At 39.3% G+C, this 20,856-nt stretch overlaps 1 protein-coding gene across 4 annotated transcripts in view; it reads left to right on the top strand.

Annotated features, from left to right (window-relative positions):
* Nucleotides 1–20,856, top strand: part of RYR2 (ryanodine receptor 2) — a 788,503-nt gene that overhangs the window by 404,999 nt on the left and 362,648 nt on the right. For all 4 annotated transcript variants that reach the window (XM_034949586.3, XM_055098600.2, XM_055098645.2 and 1 more), the window contains 3 exons: nucleotides 157–340; nucleotides 2,341–2,476; nucleotides 16,915–17,010. In XM_034949586.3, the coding sequence (XP_034805477.1) occupies nucleotides 157–340; nucleotides 2,341–2,476; nucleotides 16,915–17,010 (416 nt within the window). The remainder of the gene's footprint in view (nucleotides 1–156; nucleotides 341–2,340; nucleotides 2,477–16,914; nucleotides 17,011–20,856) is intronic.

The following is a 20,856-nucleotide window of genomic DNA, read 5'->3' as shown; positions in this document are numbered from 1 at the left end:
TCCATGATCACTGCTTTTGGAGCAGGAGGACCTTTCTGTCATGTCCCTTTTACAGTGATGTAGGGAGAGAGATTAATGCCTGAAATCATCTATAAATGGAAAAATGATAAAATTGTGAATCACCGACAATAGAGAAATGTTTATGGTTTATTTTAGGGGCCTTGATGCTCTCAGCAAGAAAGCGAAGGCTTCCACAGTCGATTTGCCTATAGAGTCCGTAAGTCTAAGTCTGCAGGATCTCATTGGCTACTTCCACCCCCCAGATGAGCATTTAGAGCATGAAGACAAACAGAACAGACTACGAGCCCTGAAGAATCGGCAAAATCTCTTCCAGGAAGAGGTCTGCTTCTATCAACACTCATTTCTCTTCTGTTATTCTCTTGTAAAAACAGCTTCTTGGTTGGGAAAATTTTCCATCTATTTTGACCATCTTTGTGTTTTGCAATATAGAGGAGAAAGTATACTACTGAACAGGAGAAACAGGCCTTAGAGAAATCTCAACATGATTTTTCTTTATTTATACTATCCATGAGTATTAATTTAAAAACATGAATCTTTTCATTCTCCTGGAAAGAGACATTTACTGTCTGCTCAGCCCTCACCCTGGTCTTTTGCAAGCACTATAGTTCTCTTCATGTGGGTTATATCAATTAAGAATCTCAAAGTGTCTGTACGAATACAGGCTTTAGAAAGCATCAGGGTTTTCAAACTATTCAGCAGGTGCTCCTTGGAAATGGCCCAGGATCTATAGGAAGCTTCGTGTTGGGGATGGAAGCTGTCAGGAGAGGGCTACCGGAGTAGGCTGAGCTCCGGGAACCCTACTTGGACAGAGCAACCCTACCCTTCTTCTTTGCATCTATTACATTTCCATGTATGATTGTATTGCACCAAAAGTTTCACTGCTAAAAAGAACTCAAGTGTCATATTTTACAAACAATAAAAGAAGGACCAAATGATATATCTAATGTTCTAATATAGTCAGGAGCTTCGTTGGAGACTACCAGGGTTGATGGGATAAATCAGGCTTGTTCAGCTGGATTCTCATTCTTTTCAATGCATCTTGTATGCAGAATAATGATTTTTTTCTGAATAAATACTTAGCTTTGTAAAAGTAACAAAAAAGGTTATTCATTGAGTACACATGGACACAAAGAGGGGAACAATAAATACCAGGGCCTACTTGAGGGTGGAGGGTGGGAGGAGGGCAAGGGTCGAGAAACTACCTATCAGGTATTCTGCTCACTATCTGGGTGATGAAATTATTTATACTTCAAACCCCAGTGACACACAATGTACCCACATAACAAACCTGCACATGTAACCCCCAAAGCCTAAAATAAAAGTTGTGACACAGAGAAATAAAACTAAACAAACAAAACCAGAAGGGTTATTACTAGGTTCTCATAATCCCTGTCTACTCTTAAAGCTGTGTTCTAATATCTCATCAGAAACTCTTGAAACTGACATAACTTTTTGAGGACATTCCCACTGGGTATTCAAAAGAGATGACCTGTCTAGAGACCTCAACGGCACGAAAGCAAAAAAGTATCAACATAAACCAATAATAACATGGACTAGTTTACTGGGAGCTTTCACATATGCCAAATTGTTAGGCTCTTTTACAATGCTGCATTTATTTAATATCTGGAAGAAGTAACATTAAATATTGGGGTGTAAAACTTAAAATATTAATTTAGTTTTTTTCCCAACTTCTCATATAAGACAATCTGGATGGGGACTTGGAAATGTTCTTAGGTCCATGGTATCTCTTAAATTCTGTGTGAAATAAGTTAATCAGATTAGATAGTGGTTTATAGCTCTTTATGTGGTTTGCCACGCTTTTTACAACCTTGATCTACCAATAATAATAAAAATAAAGCGTAATTTCAAACTCAGGCTGTATCTTACAAAGTTCACGATAATGCAAAAATGCATTACAGCATTTTTGATTTGCTTTAAAAATATCTTTTCATGAGCTTTACCTGATTTACTATATCTTTAAGAATAATAATAATGCCTATCTAAGAATAAGGATCTGCTCTTATGGTCACTTAACAATAGAAGGCCATAAGTATGAAGTACATATTTTTAGGTTTTTCTTCCACTGCTATTTGATGATGGCATTCAGAATTTAAAATCTGCTTGAACTATCTGAAGAACATTTCATTTCACATGCAAATGTGTGTCTTCCTGTCCTTTGAATGATCACAGTTTTCCTTATGATTAGTAGATGAACCTTCAGTCAGACTTCTATTTTTAAATCAACTTAGCATTTTTAGTCTGTAAGCAGAATGACAGTTTTGGATGTCTGATGGTGATTTTTTTTTTTTAACCTTCCAGGGAATGATCAACCTCGTGCTTGAGTGCATAGACCGTTTGCACGTCTACAGCAGTGCAGCACACTTTGCTGATGTTGCTGGGCGAGAAGCAGGAGAGTCTTGGAAATCCATTCTGAATTCTCTGTATGAGTTGCTGGGTAAGAAGCATGATTGGGTTCATAGCAACAGAGTTATCTATTTAAAATGTCCATAAATGGACTAGGTGTGATGGCTCATGCCTGTAATTCCAGCAATTTGGGAGGCTGAGGTGGGAGGATCATTTGAGGCCAGGAATTTGAGACCAGCCTGGACAACATAGCAAGACCCCATCTCTACAAAAAATAAAATAAATATCAAACACAAAAGCAAAAAAAATCACATAATAGCTACAGCAATTTTATAACATGCCTCCTAATTGAGACTTAATTTTTAATTTACTGTGCTAAATCAAATGGTGCTTAGTATTAAAATCCATCTCTGAGTGAGAAAGGTAGCTACAGAAGTAGATTTGCCTTTGGTTAAAGGAAGAGAAAGTCATTCAGGGTGTAGTCTTTGCAGATGAGGGGCCTTTATATGGATGTGTATTAAATATTTCCTTTTTGCTTTTGGAGTTAGTTCCGCAAGGGTCCCTCTTAATTCCTTACATCCCCATCTTATCAATGATCTGCTCCAGTCTTCTCTCTATTCTTTATATGATCTCTGTTTGGCAACTTCTAAGTACACCTGACATTGATTAAGCGACAGTTGCTGTGGTTTACCCTGCATTCCTGTGGGCTCTCTGCAAACACAGCTCCTCATTATTTTTGACCTCCTGTAGCTTCTACTTGTCTCTTGTCAAAAACTAAAGGGTCTGAGATTTTTACCCTATTTGCAAGCTGGTAAGTTAGCCTGCAGTTAGGGTAAAGAGGGACAGTTTAGTAGTCAAAGAAATAGCTGTAGAGATTGGCTGTAATGCCAATTCTCTGAGCCCCAGTTCTCAAAGGACAATGTGAAGGGGACAGATGACACCTGCACATGCAGCTGGTTGAGTTACAGAAAAGGAATCCTGAGCTCAGGGAGCGTGAGTTAGTTACACTAGACAGAAAGCCTGCCTGGTCTTTGCTGTGGATGGAGACATCTCCCTCTTACATGGCTTCTTGCTGCAAACATCCTGGAAAAGATTTCCTGAAACAAAGGCTTCCAATGACAAATTTGCAAGATGTGCAAAAACAGAGACCACGGGGAATGGTCTCTTTCTCTACCCTAACCCTCGCCTCCAAAATCTCAGATTCATCCTGTATGTCACAACTGTTACATCACTTCCCTGTTTAGACATTGTTCACATTTCTATATCATTCTAGAAGATAAAGTTCACCTTGTTGCCCTGGTATATGAGGCCCCAGTTAACCCTTCCAGCCTTCTATTTTCCCAGTTCCCTTATCCCTACCCCCTTACTTGAGCCACATCACAGTTTCCTGAACTTTCCATACACATCACACCTCTGGGACGTTGTCTCACCTTTTCCAGAATTGTTGTATATCCTTCAAGACCCAGTTCACATGTCACTGTCTTTTAAAGTTACTCTTGATAACCGGGCACAGTGGCTGACACCTGTAATTCCAGCACTTTGGGAGGCTGAGGCGGCCAGATTACCTGAGGTCAGGAGTTCGAGACCAGCCTGACCAACATAGTAGTGAAACCCTGTCTCTACTAAAAATACAAAAATTAGCCGAGCGTGGTGGCGGGAGCCTGTAACCCCAGCTACTCAGGAGGCTGAGGCAGGAGAACCATTTGAACCCGGGAAGCAGAGGTTGCAGTGAGCCGAGATTGTGCCACTGCACTCCAGCCTAGGTGACAGAATGAGACTCCATCTCAAAACAAAAACAAAAATAAAGTTATTCTTGATGTTTCTCCCAACTCTTAAGTATAATTGAACCTTCCTTCTCTGGTTTCTTGCCACTAAGTTTCACCTGTATTTTATAGCACTTGTCACATTTCTTATTTAGTTATAAGTGTGATTGATTTCTAAGGCAAGAATAGCACCTTCCTGGTTTTTGTATCTGCTATTTAACTGAATGTCTGGCACATAGGAGATACTCAATAAATGTGTATTCATTACATGACTAAGTTCTGAAAAAATAGGAAAGCATACCTAAGTATAGAAAGGAGATAATGCAAAAAAAGTTAAAAAAAAGAAAAAATAATGCATTTTTAATGGGAAGAATGGATAGTCAAAATATTTGAAAATTCTTTACAATCTAATTAAATGTCATTAAAATTTATAGAGTCATAATACAACCTAGCAAATAAAACTCTTGTGCCTATTAGAATTGTTAATATGTTTTCATTAGGTGGGCTATTTGATATTTATTAAAATTAAACACTTGCAGTTTGGAACTTTCAGACTAAAAGGTGACATGCGGCTGCCATTTCTGAGAACAGGACCAGAGATATTGAGGCTTTATAGGAATTTGGATTCATTATTTTACCCACAGTAACGATTGAGATAAAGATTTTGTGTTGCCAAAATTCTAATGACTGCATTTCTTTGCAAATGCAGAAGTTATAGCACTAAATTTCATAATATAGCAGAGACTAAAGTGTGGTGATGTTTTTAACACTACATCCTACCTTCTTCACTTGGTATAAGATGAATTTCTTGGATAAACTCGATGCTTAAGTAAAGAGTTGCATCACCTAGCCTGGACAGCATAGGAAAACCCTGTCTCTAAATAATATTAAAAACTAGCTGGATGCAGTGGCTCATGTGTGTAGTCCCAGCTGTGTGGGGGGCTGAACTGGTAGGATTGCTTGAGGCCAGAAGTTTGAGGCCAGCGTGGGCAACCATCTCTAAATTTTAAAAAAGAAGAATTTCATGTATGAATGTTTGAGGGTAGAAAGTGTTACGTGCAGAAAGAACATTGTTTTTGAGGTAAATCTAGAAAATATGCATCTTTTATTTTCATATCAACTCTTTTTATAGTCTCTGTTCATTGGTCCCTTCAACAGGTATTGTATCCATGAGTAGCAAAAATGAATAGAAGGAATTATAATTTTTTATATAATCATAGAAAAGGTCCATTGCAGCAAAGTTAGCACTTCAGCTTTATCCTTCTGAGCTACTTATTTCTCAAGCCAATCCTCCCTTTACCTCCACAGAGTTATTTGGGGATTAAATTTGATTATTTTAGAACCTACAAAAGTAACGTTAATAGACTTTACAAAATGTTGGGGACTTGGTGGGTATGAACACGGTTCCTGCTCCTAATTAGTTTTGAGGTTGGCTTTTACTGGAACATGGCTAGAGGTGTGATTTTAAAATGGCTTACCTATTTAAATAGAACGAGAAAGGAGCTCTTGAAGGTGGAGCAATGTTTCTATTGGGATGTGTTCAGTTGGAAATAACAGAATACCCAAACCCAAACTGGCTTCAACAACAGAGGGGATTTTGGGGCTTGCACAGCTCGCCGTCTACCAGTGGGTTTGACACAATGGCTCCATCTTATCTCCAGAACCAGCTGCTTTATGTCTCCACTCTGCCTTCCATGGAGTCATCTTCCTCTAGTGCGGCCTTTTCTTGATGGTCTCAGCTGTCTGCTATCAGCTCCTAGTACTGCATACTTTCTTTCTGACATGGGAAAAGTGAAAGAGGGCTTGTTCCAGAAGTTATCCCTTGTGAAAGAGTGTGCTATTTCCTAAAATCCCCAAATACAACGCTCCTCGCATCTCATTAGCCCAAATTGTGTCTGGCCATTCCTGAACCAGTCGTTCTGGCAAGAGTAGGGAAATTTTACCAACATTGGTCTTGACTGATCAGGGATCCACTCTTGAAACTGGGTCAACTCCTTGGACTGCCTATCTGTCATATAGGGAATGAATGTTATAGAGGATGGTGGCCAAGAAGCTGAAGTGTCCATCCCAAATGTTGACTCATCTACTTCCTCAAAGGGTTTTATGAACTGAATTCTAATCAGAATGCTTTTATTCACTACCTAGCACTATGCTTGAATAGAGTAGGCAGTCAATAAATATTTGCTTGAATTATTTAATAAATACATTACAGAGATTTCCATTGACTTTTCTGTAGCAGGGTGCATTTGGCTATCAAATTAGTGTATTAAAAACCAGTGGAACTCTTACTCCTCTTTCATTAGGTTCCTTTCTTGAAAAATAAGCACCTGAACTTTCCTTCAGGCATATAGCAAGTGGCATCTATTGTTACTATAAATATTACCTGTAAAATGGCAATAGTCATTCCCCTCATAAGGTTGTTGGGTGGCTTAAATGTTATAATATGTAGAAAATGCTCAGCATCGCATATTATTGTTCTTCTTATCATTATTCCCATTTCTTTTGGATATTTGTTATCATCCTTTCCCTTGTTAACATAGTAAAACTTTTGTCTCCAACCTCTTGCTTCATTCTTATTATTGTTGTTTTGCTTTTCAAAGATGTCCTAGAAAAGAAACTTTACTTAGATTTGTTGGATATAGCAAAGAATGTTATGGATTAGCCAATAGAGCACATAGAATCATAATTATTGTAGGTGTATACTGGTTCTCGTTTTCCTCATCGGAAAATGGCAGGAACAAAGTTTGCTTTATCACTATCCCCAGACTGCAAATTTTATATTCTATTATTCTACCCATTTTTGAACACAGTATCGCACATCTGCATCTTTACCATCTGGTATACAGCTAAATACTTCAGATCGCAATGATATTCATATATGGTAAAATTTGTGGTTAATCTCTTTACCTCCACTCCTTCTCCAGTCTTTACTCAGACCTCAGGGAGCTCTCACACACTTCTTATGAACTTTCATAGACTCTGTGACCTTGTTTACACCCCTCTTTTAAGAAGAAGGGCCTGGTCTGTCTCTTCCTTTCACCAGCAACCAGATGTTGCTGGTCTGTCTCTAACCTCTCTGTATTGCGTTCTTTTAATTCTTGGTCCGGTCTGTCCCTTCTTTTCACCTCTGATGTCGCTGATTCTGTCTAGTTAGCGGGCTACAACTTGGGAGAGAGATCTTGATCTTTTATTTTTCATTATTCTGAATCTATTAACATGCATTACTTTTATAATTGAAAAAAGTAGTTAACATATATCTCTAATGCCAGATAACTGATAGTAAAAGTAAAAACTGAATGTACTAATTACAGTTGAGTAAAAAAAAAAATTATATATTAGTGCAAATGAAGAGAATCTCTTCCCATAATCTACATGGTAATTTTAGTGGGAGGTGGGGTGTTTCCAATGGATAGAATTATGAGAGTTTTTTTAATGTTTTTGAGTTCTTATGATTTTCTTTTTGTGTTATAGTGAGCATCGATTTCATGACCAGAAAAGGGTAACAAATACAACTTTATGTTGAATTTTGACATGCAAAATACTTCAGAACCATCTGCTGCCAATATTTTTTATTGAATTCATTGTAATCATAAGATAGCCACATATACCTAAATATATACTTCAGTTTGTCTGGAAAAGTTTCAGATCTGCAGCAATAATTGGAGTCCTGTAAGACATGTGTATCTACCTTTCCTTTTTTATTTGGCTGTCAAAACCTTTGGTTCAGATATTAACTCCAAATTTGTTAAGCCTCCTTCCCATTATTCCAAATAGGTAGACCATAGATTCTCTCCTGGGGTTATATGTGAAATAAGCCACTGTCTTTGTATTTTTTCTTCAGTGTGTCTATTTTGCACAGAGAGAAAACCAAGAAGGTGGGAATAAGAATCTATAACAATTTTGCATTCGACATGGATATATTTCATGTGTTTTAGGTGGAGAATGACAAAGGTAGATTTATGAGCCTACTGTTTGGAATACCTCAAGATCTTAGAAACAGCGATACTCATAGTTCGAAAAGCATCACTGTGGCATGCTTTCATACATCTTTTCTGACATCCACACAATTAATCTGTGGGATGCTTGCAAGACAGAATGATTTTCTAAAGATGTCTGAGAAATGGCCGTTGGGCAAACTTTCCTATGAATACTCATTTTCTGAAGATTCAAAGTATGAAACCAACAAGGATAGATTGCTGCTCTTTGAGTATGGCCAAAATGAATGTTTGAAGACTTGGAAAGAATACAGCCATTAGCCATTATTTTTGCACATTCAAACCATTTTCCCAGTGTCTCAAGGAGGCAGATCTCCCTAAATGACATAAAACATTGAGAAAAGGCAGTCAAGAGGTGAAGAAGAAGGAAATGGGCTTTAGACATGCACATATCGGTGTTATTCTAGTGTTTGTGCATCTAGATAGTTCTGATCTTGTTCTTCAGGAAGTCTCAGAAATGTATCGTATAAACAAGACACATCCTTTAAAATTTCAGCTTGGTAATAGTCTCATTGTCCCTCACCCTTGCAAGTTCCTGGGTAGGAGTCCTCAGACTCCAGTTTACAAGATCCCCAAACGCAGGGACAGCTCTCCAAGCTCTCCAAGAAGTTTCAATGCATTATCTTCTTAGATTCTTCAGTACATTCTGAAGTGTTTTGTTTTGTTTGCTTGTTTGTTTGTTTAATGGGGTTTTTTTTTTTCAGGCTTAGGAGCATCTACTTGTTAATCTCAATATTTTGAAAAATGTTTCTAGATTGTAGTCCAATCAGCCTCTCATTTTTCTGTGCTGCGTAGGGCCTGTTCACTTAGTGTTTCCAGGCTTTGAATGTAAACTCCAAGAGGGATGTTGTTTCATTTCCTCTGTACCTCCAGCACCTAGAACAATGCTTGACACAAAGCAGGGAATCAGTATTTGTTGCATAAATTTTTAAAGTGAAGGTAATTTCTTGGAATTTCTTTTAATCTAAATTTTTCTGTAAGTCTCAGATTTTTTTAGTCTTTTGTGAAATTTTGAGTTCAAGAATTCAAAGACATTGAAGCATGAAGCCTCCGGGGATAGGATGATACTAATAAAACAGATGAATATTGCATGATTCCACTTATAAGAAGTATCTAGAATGATTAAATTCATAGAATTAAAGAATGGGGCCAGGCAAAGTGACTCATTTCTGTAATCTCATAACTTTGGGAGGCCAAGGCAGTGGGATCACTTGAGGAAAGGAGTTGGAGACCATCCTAGGCAACATAGCGAGACCCTGTCTCTACAAAAAGATAAAAGATCTTAACTTAGTCTTTAATTAGGCAGCGATTAAAGAGTATTGTAAAGTTTTAGGGAGGAACATTTGTCTTTTGTTTTTGTACCTTGACGCACCATACAAAGTTGCCATTGCACTTCGAAGATGACAGTGGTGCTCTGAGACATCTCATAATGAAAGCCACTACAGATACTGATGGCATGGTTTTCCATTTTATTTTTGGAAAGACATTAACTTTATTGTACTATTTGGTATTAAAATTAATACATTTTAGATAAGGAAAGAAATAAGAAAAATTAAGAAGGCAGAAACTACTCTTAAACTTAACCACGCATTTTGATCTATAACCTTTACAAATGTTCCTTTAAATATTTATCACGTAATACATGCAGAAAACATTTTGCACACCTGCATGCGTGCTTGCAGAATAACACGTGTGTGTACATATCTGCACATCTTTGCAGCAAGACATCACCTATTCCCTCCTCTCCTTGAAGATTTGCTCATCTTGCTCCAGATTCCAGGTTCATGGACTAAGATAGTCAAAAGGCTTTCCTTTGATGTTGGTACATTTTAGGGGTTTATTTGGTTACATTTTTTCGGACTTCCGTGCTTTTTTATTGTCATCTATTTTTTCTCTAAGAGTGAAAGTGTAGCCACAGAACATCTCTTCACATCCTAACTTCACATCCTAACTTCCATTCTCTTCACATCCTAACTTCCATTCTTATTGAGCATTTGTGATTTTTTTTTTTTTGACAGAATTTATTGCTGGTTCAAAGGGTCACTGTGAAAGATCATATTACAGGACATGGCCCTTTTTTTTCCTCTCCTGGATCCATTCTTCTTCCACCTTATTTTGGAATAAGAAAATGTACCTTTTTGACCTGGGGAAGCAGTCCCACTAATATCAATCTTCCTCAAGCTCTCTGTTTCTATCTCAGTCCCTTATCAAGATATTTCCCCCCCAAATATCAGCTCTCATTCTCTAAGAAATTTCTAAAAAACACAGTTTTCTCCATGCTATACATGTACTTATATTCAGTGTATACATTTACCTTACAAAAATGGAATCATGCTATCAATGTTCTTTTATAGCAGATGTTTTCAATTAATTCTACATTGTGGGCCTCTATCCTTGGTAGTAACTATAAACCTTCATCAGACTTTAGCAGATATACACTTCTGTGCTGAGGTAATGTCACCATTTATTTATTTAGGCACATTTAGGCTATTCCAGTATTTTGCTGTTATAAAGAGTGCTGTGATGAGCCTCGTTGTATTTCTCTGCATACTTTTTCATTACTTTAGAAACTCACATAACTGATATCTTCTTAACGGACTGGATGAATTATAATAATTCACAGACTCCATTTATCTGTAAAATGTATTGGTACCCATGACATGCGCCTACTTACACACACATGCACACACACACACACACACATGCATGCATGCACGATGTTCAGGAGGTACTCTATTTTACTGAGTTAATTTTTTTCATTAGAAATGTATACATTTTCATCGTATATTGAGATTGTTTGATCTTTTACTCATTAACAGATTTCCTGATATATTTTTGTCTCTTTGGAGGAATGAATCTCCACCTGGATGAAATGTTGCTAATATATTGCTAAATTTGATTTATTAATTTCATTAATATATAAAGTTATATAATATTTTTGGATTTATAAGAGTTCTTCTTGTTTTGTGATGTGTGCTTTGATATCAATGTCACTGATACTGCTTTTGTAAAATCAGGGAAGTTTCCTTAGTTTTTGGCTTTGGAATACGGTCATGTGTCACTTAATCATGGGAATAGTTCTAAGGAATACATCTTGCAAACATCATGGAACTTACACAAACCTCCGTGTTATAGCCTATTGCACAGCTACGCTATAGGGGATAGCCTACTGCGCGGCTGCGCTATACGGGATGGCCTACTGCCCGGCTGCGCTATACGGGATGGCCTACTGCCCGGCTGCGCTATACGGGATGGCCTACTGCCCGGCTGCGCTATACGGGATGGCCTACTGCCCGGCTGCGCTATACGGGATGGCCTACTGTGCGGCTACGCTATATAGGATGGCCTACTGCGCGGCTACGCTATACGGGATGGCCTACTGTGCGGCTACGCTATAGGGGATAGCCTACTGCCCGGCTACGCTATAGGGGATAGCCTACTGCCCGGCTGCGCTATACGGGATGGCCTACTGCCCGGCTGCGCTATACGGGATGGCCTACTGCCCGGCTACGCTATATAGGATGGCCTACTGTGCGGCTACGCTATACGGGATGGCCTACTGCCCGGCTACGCTATATAGGATGGCCTACTGCGCGGCTACGCTATACGGGATGGCCTACTGCGCGGCTACGCTATACGGGATGGCCTACTGTGCGGCTACGCTATATAGGATGGCCTACTGCGCGGCTACGCTATACGGGATGGCCTACTGCGCAGCTACGCTATACGGGATGGCCTACTGCGCGGCTACGCTATACGGGATGGCCTACTGCCCGGCTACGCTATATAGGATGGCCTACTGCGCGGCTACGCTATACGGGATGGCCTACTGTGCGGCTACGCTATATAGGATGGCCTACTGCGCGGCTACGCTATACGGGATGGCCTACTGCCCGGCTACGCTATATAGGATGGCCTACTGCGCGGCTACGCTATACGGGATGGCCTACTGTGCGGCTACGCTATATAGGATGGCCTACTGCGCGGCTACGCTATACGGGATGGCCTACTGCCCGGCTACGCTATATAGGATGGCCTACTGCGCGGCTACGCTATACGGGATGGCCTACTGTGCGGCTACGCTATATAGGATGGCCTACTGCGCGGCTACGCTATACGGGATGGCCTACTGCCCGGCTACGCTATATAGGATGGCCTACTGCGCGGCTACGCTATACGGGATGGCCTACTGTGCGGCTACGCTATATAGGATGGCCTACTGCGCGGCTACGCTATACGGGATGGCCTACTGCCCGGCTACGCTATATAGGATGGCCTACTGCGCGGCTACGCTATACGGGATGGCCTACTGTGCGGCTACGCTATATAGGATGGCCTACTGCGCGGCTACGCTATACGGGATGGCCTACTGCCCGGCTACGCTATATAGGATGGCCTACTGCGCGGCTACGCTATACGGGATGGCCTACTGTGCGGCTACGCTATATAGGATGGCCTACTGCGCGGCTACGCTATACGGGATGGCCTACTGCCCGGCTACGCTATATAGGATGGCCTACTGCGCGGCTACGCTATACGGGATGGCCTACTGCCCGGCTACGCTATACGGGATGGCCTACTGCGCGGCTACGCTATACGGGATGGCCTACTGCCCGGCTACGCTATATAGGATGGCCTACTGCCCGGCTACGCTATACGGGATGGCCTACTGCCCGGCTACGCTATACGGGATGGCCTACTGTGCGGCTACGCTATACGGGATGGCCTACTGCCCGGCTACGCTATACGGGATGGCCTACTGCCCGGCTACGCTATATAGGATGGCCTACTGCGCGGCTACGCTATACGGGATGGCCTACTGTGCGGCTACGCTATACGGGATGGCCTACTGCCCGGCTACGCTATATAGGATGGCCTACTGCGCGGCTACGCTATACGGGATGGCCTACTGTGCGGCTACGCTATACGGGATGGCCTACTGCCCGGCTACGCTATATAGGATGGCCTACTGCGCGGCTGCGCTATACGGGATGGCCTACTGCGCGGCTACGCTATACGGGATGGCCTACTGCCCGGCTACGCTATATAGGATGGCCTACTGCCCGGCTACGCTATACGGGATGGCCTACTGCCCGGCTACGCTATATAGGATGGCCTACTGCGCGGCTACGCTATACGGGATGGCCTACTGTGCGGCTACGCTATACGGGATGGCCTACTGCCCGGCTACGCTATATAGGATGGCCTACTGCGCGGCTACGCTATACGGGATGGCCTACTGTGCGGCTACGCTATACGGGATGGCCTACTGCCCGGCTACGCTATATAGGATGGCCTACTGCGCGGCTGCGCTATACGGGATGGCCTACTGCGCGGCTGCGCTATACGGGATGGCCTACTGTGCGGCTACGCTATACGGGATGGCCTACTGTGCGGCTACGCTATACGGGATGGCCTACTGCTCCTGGGCTACGTAACCTATGGCTGTACATTTGTACAGCAATATGTACAGCATATTACCATACCGAATACTGTAAGCAGTTGTAGCACAGTGGTATTTATGTACATAAGCTTAGAAAAGGTACAGTAAAAATACAGTCTTATGGTCTTAAGGGACGATCATTTTATCTGATTCATTGTTGACCAAATCATTGTTATGCAGCATATGAAGTAGTGTAGAAATTACTTATTTATTGAATATGTGCGGAAAAAGCTTTTGGTCTTTGACATTTCAATGTTACTCATGATTTATTATTCTGTTTAGATGTTTTCCCTTCTATTGGGTCAGTTTTAGTGAAAAAAATACATATCTATATATCTGTGTATCTATATCTTGAGACCATTTTACCAGATGTTCAAAATTACAGTATAAAGATGTATAAAATGGTTGTGTTTATAATTCTTTTTTTTTTTTTTTTTGAGATAGGGTCTCACTCCATCACCCAGGGTGGAGTGCAGTGGTGATATCATGGCTCATGGTAGCCTTGACCTTCCAGGCTCAAGCAATCTTCCCTCCTCAGCCTCTGAAGTAGCTGGGACCACAGGCATGTACCACCATGCCTGGAAAAAATTTTTAAAATTTTTGCACAGACTGGGTCATGCTGTGTTGCCCAGGCTGGTCATAAACTCCTGGGCTCAAGTGATCCTCCCACCTTGGCTCCCAAAGTACTGGGATTATAGGTATGAGCCACTACACCTGGTGTAATGCCCTTTTCTTAATTTTGTCCTTTTTTCCTTTTCTTGTTGACTAAAGTAGTAGTTGGTAGTTAGCTTATATTTAAAAAATAGTCCTTGAATGTATTCTTGATCAATCTTACTATTATATAAATTATTTTTATTTCTAATGTATTAATTTCTACTTTTATTGCGATTTATTTTTTTCTATTTTACTGATGTTTATTTGATGTTCTTTTCCTCTATTTCAAAAGACGTATTTACCATTTTTTCACCCAACTGCTTAGCAATTAAAGTGTTTATTTAATTTTGTCTTGAGTACACTTTTGGCCATTTAACATTGGTTGTGTTAGGTAGTATTCTAATTTTTGATATTTATTAGATATTTTATATTATGATATTGATTCCATCATTGACCCAAGAGTTATTAAGGAGAGAGTTTAAATTTTTATATGCTTTGGTTTTATTTTCATTCCTGCTTTTCTTACTAAATTCTGACACGGTTCTGTCAGAGAACATGGTTTATACCATGTCTGTTTGCAGTAAATTTAATGAAATTTTCTTTGTGGCTTACTTTATAATTTTCTTAAATGCCCCATGGCTTATTAAAAGAGTTCATTCTTACACTATTAGTTTCTTTCAAGAATCACTTATGTTATATATATCATATATATAATTTTAGATAGATAATATGATAATGATATATGTTTTCATTTTAGATGGATAATATGATTATGACATGTTATATATATACCTATATAATTTTAGATAATACAATAGTTTATATATAATTTTAGATAGCTATATATATTATATATAAAATTAGTTTTACAAAATTAGAAATAAACTGAAAAGCATGAGTTAAGTTTTAAACAAAAGGGACTCTTAAAATTCAAAAACTTTATCATGTCCTTTTTCCCAGTTGCTATTGTTCTGAATTGGGAACAGATATTCTTACAGAATAAAATTAGTTCTCCTTAGAACGTAGTACTTCTCATTCCTCTGCTATATTCCACCCCTATCTTTTGTCCCCTGTACTCTGCAGTCTGTGAGTATATCTCAATGGCTGGCTCTTAAGGGAGGCTGCCGGACCCAGAGCCAGAGGAGAGCCTGAGTAATGAGTGTATTAGCTCTTAATCTCTGTACAAATGTCACAGAGGCGCTATACACAAAAAAGCTCTTCTCATGAAGTTGGCGTCTTTTCTGTGTGTTTCTTTTCTTACTCTCAGGTCAGATAATAACTTTATTTCTTTATTTTTGAAAAGAGGAAACATAAAGGACATCTTTAATTGTACACTGTAACTGTAGGGTCTCTTCCCTCCTGCTCTTAACAGGGAGGTTAACAGGCAGTAGCCTCAAACTTCACTACTTCAAACGCTTTCATCAGCTACCAGATTTTCTCTGCTTTTTTTTTTTTTGAAACGGAGTCTCACACTGTCACTCAGACTGGAGTGCAGTGGCATGATCTTGGCTCACTGCAACATCTGCCTCCCGGGTTCAAGCGATTCTCTTAACTCAGCCTCCTGCGTAGCTGGGATTACAGGTGCCCACCACCATGCCTGGCTAATTTTTTGCATTTTTATTGGAGATGGGGTTTCACTGTGTTGGTCAGGCTGGTCTTAAATTCCTGACCTCATGACCCGCCCACCTCAGCCTCCCAAAGCGCTGGGATTACAGGTGTGAGCCACCACCCCTGGCCTACCAGATTTTCAATAGTGATTATTCTTATAGAGACATCTTTCTCTCTTTAAATATCATATTGTCTAAACATCTTGCCATCCTCTTGTAAGCAATTATACTGTTTCTGAATAAACTTAGGGGTATAAAAGTAGAAAATATTTACCATGCTTGCTTTGAAAGAATTTAATGATTTTGAAAAATTAAAAGTTTAAAATTGAGCATATAAACTAGGCTGAAAGAAACCAGACAAGTCACATAGGAGTTTTATTTAAAATGGGTTATTCAATCAAAGAAGTGTAGAAAACAGTAGTCTAAGCCAAGCTAGAATCAGTTTCTTTACTGCAGAATTTCAGGTCTTTAATATACATTGTGAATCTCTAAATCCACGGAAATGATATAAGAAAATAAAAGGATTTCAAAGTTAGTGGCTATTGGTCTTCTCATCCATTATTTAATGTAACATTTAGTTATATCTCTCTGTATACCTGTTAGAGTTATAATTACTAGTTATATCTCCTAGTATTTTGTGGTTCATTTTCAGAAAAACTGATTTGCTCTTTTTATTCTATAGGTAAGAAAATTGGGCTTGAGAGAGACAGAATAATTTAATCTCATGGCTAATTAAAAGCAAAGGGGATTAGAACCCAAGTGAGGGAACTCCCAGGAGACTGGTTTTTCCATTACCCTTTACTATTACCTCCCAGTGTGAAATTTACTTTCCGAAATTACATTCCTTCTAATGAGCAGTGGTTTGCTTCAGTCTCAATTAATAATTATTAATTTGTCTTTAATGTCTCAGTGTTGTATATGTACGTGTATGTATGTTTGCATAAGTTTTTAGATGTAACATGAGGATATTTTGTTCTTGATCCAATATTTTAGGGCTGCATATTAGCTTATCTCCATTTTCGAGCTAGAAAATCACGTAAAGGTGAAATCTATTTCTTCTTTTGCAGCGGCTCTAATTAGAGGAAATCGTAAAAACTGTGCTCAATTTTCCGGCTCCCTCGACTGGTTGATCAGCAGATTGGAAAGACTGGAAGCTTCTTCGGGTATGTTTTCTAGTTTTCTCCTTGTTGTGATAGATCACTCCTATTTTTCTTTGCTTCGTATCCTTTAAGACAAAAACAAAACAAAACCAAAAAACCAAAAAAAAAACAACTTTGAGTGAGGTGTGGTGGTGTGTACTGAGTCCCAGATACTCAGGAGGCTGAGGTAGGAGGATCACTTGAGGCTAGGAGTTTGAGGCTGTAGTGCACTATGGTCACTGCACTCCAACATGGACAATATACTGAGACCCCATCTTTAAAAAACAAAAAGAAAAAACTCGATGTTTGGTGTAATATAAGTGTTTTCCTTTTAAATTATGTTAAGTATTTTTATTTCTTGAAAAATCATTAGTATTTTCATTAGTCATTTCTGAATAGTCATCTAACAATATCATGTCCATTTATATCTTAAAAAACCTATTTATAAAGCCCTGAAAACCACTAAAGAGCCAGAATTCTCATTCTTTTTCAAATTGATTACTGCTAGTCTATTCTATAAATAAGATCAGTTCGGAGTTCTCATTGTTCTCCTTGTATTCAAAAGATTATTTGGATAGACTGGGGAGACAGTTCATTTTCCAAATCCTAGAGTATAATATTTTATTTAAAGGAAATTTAGTAAATACTAACAAATGGTCTGTATAATAGTAAAATATTTATAGGCAGTCAACCCGATACACACATCTCTAATAAGATGTTAGTTTTATTTCGGTATTGTGGAGACTTATCAATGACTGTGAAGACTTACCAGTGATTTTGGACTTACCAGTGTTAAATCAGTTATTTGAACTTGTTAGAGCTCTCTAGCTCACACATAATTGAACTCTCTAGTGCCATAGATTGCCTCAGTGACACCCAAATGGATCTACTGCTCTTCCATCTGTTTGCACAGTATTTCATTATTTGCCTTTCTTTATCACTAATGCCCTCTTATGTTACTTATTTTTCCTCTCAGTTTCCTTCGTTAGTAATGAACTTCTTGAAGATAGGGGCATGGTTTCATTCATCTTTGTTCTTTCCGGATCTACCATACCATCTGGCACCTATAGGTGTCTAGTATTGTTTGTTGAATGAATGGATGGATGAACATTAAAATTCACTCAAAAAATACCACTGTCCATACAAAATAGTTCTGAGACTTTTGCATGATAAAGACCCACTGAGGGATAGGTTTGTTGGAATTGAATAGAGACAGAGAAACAGCCATGATCAGAGAGAGTAATTTTAAGTCACAGAGAAAAATTTGTAGAGTTCAGATAGTGGAGGACAAAAATGTGTAGAGTTTAGACAGTGGAGGACAAAAATTTGAGTCATAGTGAGTTCTTGGGCACTGCTAGATCGTTGGGTAGCAGAAGTAAGATAGAAATGGAGATTGTTATAATAAAAACAAAAATAATTATGAGATGAGGGTGTTAAGAGTATCATAACATGAATGTAGTGGCTGTGCATTAATTGCAGAATATATTAAGGAAAAACCTGTAACTTCTAGCATAAAGAAGTGACCAAATAAGTGGTACTGAAGCAAAGTCATTGTCTGGGGTAAATACCTGAGATTCATTGTCTTACACCAAGAAAATTAAGGACATGGACACACACACAAGGAGTGAGTTTAGGAACAGAGGTTTAATAAGCAAAAGAAAGAGAAAGGAGAACAGCTGTCTCAGAGAGAGAGAGGGAGAGATAGGGAAAGAGAGAGGAAGAGATAGGGGGAGAGAGGAGAGACAGAGAGAGAGAGAGAGGAAAGAGAGAGAGAGAGAGACAGAGAGATATCACGATTGAGAAATCTGGCCTGCACCAGAGTGCACCAGATTTTATAGGCAGGCTTGAGGAGGCAGTGTCTGATTTGCATAGGGCCCAAAGATTGGTTGGAATCGGTATGACATTTGCATAGGAAGACTGGCCAGGAAGGCTGGCTGCTCCACCCTAATCTTATGCAAACGGGCTTTCCACTTGGCAGGTGCCATGTTGCCTGCTCCTTACTGTACACGTGGCTGGCAAGGAGACGGGAACATGGAGCCGCCATTTTGAACATGCCTAGTCCCAGGTGGTCTTTTCCTATTGGCACAACTGCTGGCATTCACCTGTGGAAGCTTCCAACTTGCTTCTCTATGTCTGCAGCTCGATTTTGCAGGCTGCTCTTTGTTAGAAAAGAACACGATTTTGGGACTGCTCTTCATTAAAATGTAAACCTTACCAAGGACTCCTGTACCCTCACTATCTGCCTAAATAATTTCTCCTTAACTCCTGTATCAGTAACAAGATGGTGGCACAGATTACAAAAATGGATAAATGTTTAGGGCCAAGTGTCCAGAATCACTGGAAAGCTACAGAAGACATTTAAAAAATGCTCATGTCTTCTGCTGGACCCAGTGGTATCTGTAAAGAGATAGGTGCAGGGCAGCCTCAGAGCAGAGTGTTAACACTGGCTGAATCAACTGCACAGCGAAATGCTTAACTGGAAAACAGAGAGAGAAAAGGCATGAACAGAGCCAAGCATCCTGTAAGCTCAACCAAGTACAGTCCAGTGTTTTCAGAGTCTTCAGTTTTGTCAGTTACAGGCACAGTTTCATCAGATACAAATTATTATTTGCTGTTGTCTTTTTCCAGTCAATCTGTTGATTGCAGGCATTCCTACTGAAAAGGGAAGCCCTGTGCTCAGAGATAACATAATGAAAGTCAAGGGAAAGATGGACCCTTAGAGAATATTTAATCTAACATTCTTACTTTAGAGGAAAAGAAACTGAGGCAAAGAACATTTAAATGACTGACTCAAAATCTTAGAAAAATTATTGTTACTGCCAAGGTTAAAACTCAGCTCCCTAGCATCAGACTTGAAATATGTCCATGATACTTTGTAGCTCTTGTTTTTTAAGTATCTAAAATATATTTTGCTGAACAATTTTTTCTACTGTAGTTAACATTTATGCTTTTAATGAACTGTTTTTTCCCCAGAGGAAGTGGTGTTGCTTAGTTTTTAGAGGCAGTAACAATGATGAGATGCACATGTGTATGTATATAACTTATTTCAATTGTGCTTTGCTCTTTACTAAGTGCGTACATATGCATCATTTTTTTCCTCTCTGTGATAAGTCTGACGTTGCTAAACACACACTCTCCTCATCTTGTTAGTGCCCTAGCTGCAGATTCAAACTGAAGAATTCTTTATTAGAAAAGGGATCAAAAGTAGGGTTAATTGTCTTCCTGGGATCTAGACCATTCTAGTCTTTACTGCCTTGGCAGGTCTCCAGTGCCTTGGTTGTTTTGGTTGATGGCTGGCCTGAAACACCTAGTTTACCATTGCCAGATGCAGAACAATGCCTAGGATTGCCTTAAAAAACAATATTGGAAATGAAGCGATGAATCATAGGTGAATAGTTAAATTATATTACAACAACATTTTCAGCTATATTATAGGTATTGCAAAGAATTGTTTAGATGTATATCCTGAAATATATTTAGAATATATTTTTAAGTGAAAATTCATTTTTAGAATGTGTGATAGGATATATTTTTGTAAAAAAAAAAAGTGAAGATGAAAGTAGAAAGAAATAAATGAAAAAAGGAAAGAAGGGGCAAAAACCCTGTGTAATATGTATATATGTCTTTGCACGCATAGGCTGTAGAAATATGTACACCGCTGTTTACTTTAGTGACCAAGGAGTTCAAATTAGAGGAAAGAAAAAGAGTAAAACACTGGGTTCTCTAGGACAGGGAATTGCTTGTCACAACTTGTGATAAATAGCAAATGGGAAGTCATTAGACCCAAAGGATAGAGAAGAAAGGGTCTAATGAGCAGTAACACCAATTATTTTTTCCACCTTCCTTTTACTTTTTTTTTTTAATTGCTTT

The sequence above is a fragment of the Pan paniscus genome, chromosome 1 (genome assembly GCF_029289425.2).
Source record: "Pan paniscus chromosome 1, NHGRI_mPanPan1-v2.0_pri, whole genome shotgun sequence".
In the NCBI taxonomy this organism is placed as follows: domain Eukaryota; kingdom Metazoa; phylum Chordata; class Mammalia; order Primates; family Hominidae; genus Pan; species Pan paniscus.
The sequence above is the reverse complement of the archived record's forward strand: the minus strand, read 5'-3'. Positions and strand labels throughout refer to the sequence as shown.